We start from the raw sequence: 3,375 nt of genomic DNA on the forward strand, positions 1-3,375 counted from the left end.
TGACGCCCTCTATCATGGCTGCTACAGTAAGTACCCACCATAGGCTTGGCTACCACGACTTTCCAGGAGTGTATTTAGCTCACCGTTCGCCTTAACTTCAACATTCTACGGAGGCAACTTTCTGCAGGGTTGGGCGCTAAAATTAAGTCGAACCTCAAACTGTGTCAAAGTGCACAAATATGGATGGCAGGAATTTGTTGGCACGAGGTTGAGGTTGAAGTGGCGGGTACGACAGTTTCGTGGAACTTCGATTCGGAAGTTCGAGGTCTTCGAACAAACGCAACAACGTGGGAGAACAGGCGCGAACCTTTGAATCTGGTAGTCATTCCGGTAAATGTGGTACTATTTTCACAGGGATGTGATGTCCACGCCCTTCATGGACAAGTTTGAGTTTGCAGAACGTCGCACCGAACAAAAGTTTTGTCGGAGGAACATCGATCAGATTCAATGGATCTGTCTCGAAGGTACGATGATCGTGGAGATGGCTGTGTAAAACCTGAATTCGAACTCCACAGCGGATCCATTTTCAATAACGTTACCGGTATACTTCAGTGTGCAGTTGATTATACTCCCCCTTTGTTGGGATCAGAACAGTGACTTGGAAGCGCTGCATCTATCCCCCCGCGCCCCTGCGTCTTTCTACGTAAAGCACCCGTGTGACTTGACTTTATTCGTGCGTTGCACACGACTTCAACCTCGATGGTGGGAGAGCGCGATTGTCGCAGCCGTTCGTTCCAGCAGCCCGTTGTTATTCACGGTTACGGAACATATATATACTCGAATGTGTTGGTGGTTCTACCACATTGCCAGAAAATCAGAATCAAAATCAAGAAGGACCACTGTTTCATGTTTTAGCGGGTACAGTTACGTTAAGGTTACCCAGCGACGGCCCATCGATGTTGAGGAGGGGCGCGAGGTTGACGCTGACTATCGCCATTTTCACACTTTCCCCGCCGATAACACACGATGCCCAATTGTCAACTCGCGACGGCACCTCCAATCCAACATAATAAACCCATGGTCATGCTGGGAAGGCCCAACACGAGTAACGAGCGCGACCCCGTAGACCTTCACATGCCGCCCCAACCCATTCACACTTGGTGTCAAAGCCCCAATGGCCCCGACGATCAAGTGTTTGCCTCATGCACATTTTCGTCGTCGCCCCCGGAGGATGCGATTCTGGAGGAGCAGGATATTGCACTACTCCAGTATTTCCTGTCGTAAACGAAAACTTGTCAAGTCGCAGTCATATTTAAAACCAAGCCGCGAAGGCACTTACAATATCATTCTTTCTTTTGTCCTTTGCAGCCTTGCGCGAACTCACAGTCAGTACTTTGGTGGCCCAACAACGCAGCTCTATAAGGTGCATGCGATTACGCCGTTACGTATTGTAGTCATGGTCGCTGGATGTTTATTCATTATTCCATGACTTTTAAACGTTCCATCGAATCAAACAATCTGCAATGATACGTTCCATTTCCGCGACTGGAAACTCCATACTATTTAACTGTCGTTCTGTCGTCGTTGTCCCGCGACGAGAAACTGTCGAACGTTGCAATTCAGGTTGCAGGCGCCATATCTTTCCACTGCAAAGGCTTTAGCCGCCATACTGTATCTCCTGCTCGATCCACCGATATATGCTTACTGTACTTTTGCGCAAGGTCGTGTATCAGAACTTTTCCTTTCGTACAATTGGGATGTGGTGGTGCCAATAACATAAATGAATGCGAAGTCGAATCAACAAACAACCCCCGAAAAGTTTTGATATTTACTCCGAGTACAAATACAGTACAGTATAGGTTGCGAGTTTTTATCGAACGACTGAACTAAATATATAATCCGGATACATGCTATACAGGTACTGGGTACAGTAGTACTGTACAGTTGTAGTACTGTAGTAGTACAAACCAGCAGAGTGAGGTGGTATGGTATTACCCTAACCTTAAATGCGCGTACACCATTCGGTGGCGAGTTGAGCATACGTGGCTTCACAGCTTGAAGGTGACACTACTACCACAGTACACAAGTCCCTGAACGTTGAGAATACCTGTATATACGTATATGTTCAGCCTTAACCATTATCCGGATTTGATTTAAGAGTTTTTCGGAATAGTACTATTAAAATAGTACTCGTCTCCGAAATCTCCCCATTAATATTAATAATTAAGACTTACGGGACAGCATTGAATATTAATACCAACCTTGGATACTATGGGTTTGAGAGTTGTTCTTTGCTCTAACAGCCAATCAAAACGCGTCGGTGATTTATGCCTCCATAATCGATGCGACGACTGATGTGGCCAAGTCTCGCCGTGCTAGGCCTTCTTCCGGGTACATCATGGAGCCTTCCCTCGGTTAGTAATACCGCCATCGCCAATGACCCCGAGGTGGCCAACTGGTGCAAAGGATTTGATGAATTTGTCTTGATGGCGGACTCGTCGATTGCACTGGAAGCGCAATCGATTTCCCAGACCGTGGTCGGAGGCGGCTCTCGACTACTGCCTCACATGGCATTTAACAACACCGTGTTGGAAGACGAGTACATGTTTTACCAAGTGTGTATTGCACGGCACGAACACGAACACATCGTGCATGTGAACCTGACATCCATCAGTGGCGATGCCAACATGTACCTGGCCACAGACAACCCAGTTCCTCGACGAGGGCAGTCTTCGTGGATTGCGCAACATCCTGGAAACGACCACGTTGCGCTGCCGACGTATCTGCCAGAATTCCCCCGCGACGCCAAGCACATGGCGCTGTACATTGGGGTCTTTGGCTACGGACCCGGAACTTCCCAGTACAACCTGACAGTTTCCATCCACGATCTGCCTCAAAACTCGGATATCAAGTCGCGACAGGAATATTACGACCACGAGCGCGATCAATTGCTTCAAGAGAAGCAACGTCGCCACTTGAGGTCGGCAACGTAATATGTCAACAATATATAAAACTAACTTTTGTACGGGAGCACGGAATGTAAATTATTTCAACCCATACTATACATACTATACGTATAGTACCTGTAGCAAAACTGAACTATAAGACCAGAGCCTTTTATATGAAACCTCCGAGTGGATTACAGCCCTGGTCGCTGAATATGACTTTGCCCAATCTGCCCCCTGTAAGGCAATTTCATCAGCTTGCCTACACAACTTTTTGTCTAATGCGGAAAAAAGTCAGTTTTGATTGGTCATAAGCTCAACGACATAACGTGATCTGATTAGCTAAATTATTCTCGATTTGCCTCCAATCAACTGCTTCTGTACGAAAACATGATTGGTCAATAGTTCGAAGTGATGAATTGTGGACCAATCCGAATGGTGTATGTACGAGGTTGAAAGGTCATGCAAAGTAAATGGGAAATTCGAAGAT

At 46.7% G+C, this 3,375-nt stretch overlaps 1 protein-coding gene across 1 annotated transcript; it reads left to right on the forward strand.

Annotated features, from left to right (window-relative positions):
- Positions 1-2,262: 2,262 nt before the first annotated feature.
- H257_03824 (hypothetical protein) lies at positions 2,263-2,970 on the forward strand. The gene has a single exon (XM_009828090.1). The coding sequence runs from the start codon at positions 2,283-2,285 to the stop codon at positions 2,931-2,933; it is 651 nt and encodes a 216-aa protein (XP_009826392.1). The 5' UTR covers positions 2,263-2,282; the 3' UTR covers positions 2,934-2,970.
- Positions 2,971-3,375: the final 405 nt, after the last annotated feature.

The sequence above is a fragment of the Aphanomyces astaci genome (genome assembly GCF_000520075.1).
Source record: "Aphanomyces astaci strain APO3 unplaced genomic scaffold supercont1.6, whole genome shotgun sequence".
NCBI classification, from domain to species: domain Eukaryota; phylum Oomycota; class Saprolegniomycetes; order Saprolegniales; family Verrucalvaceae; genus Aphanomyces; species Aphanomyces astaci.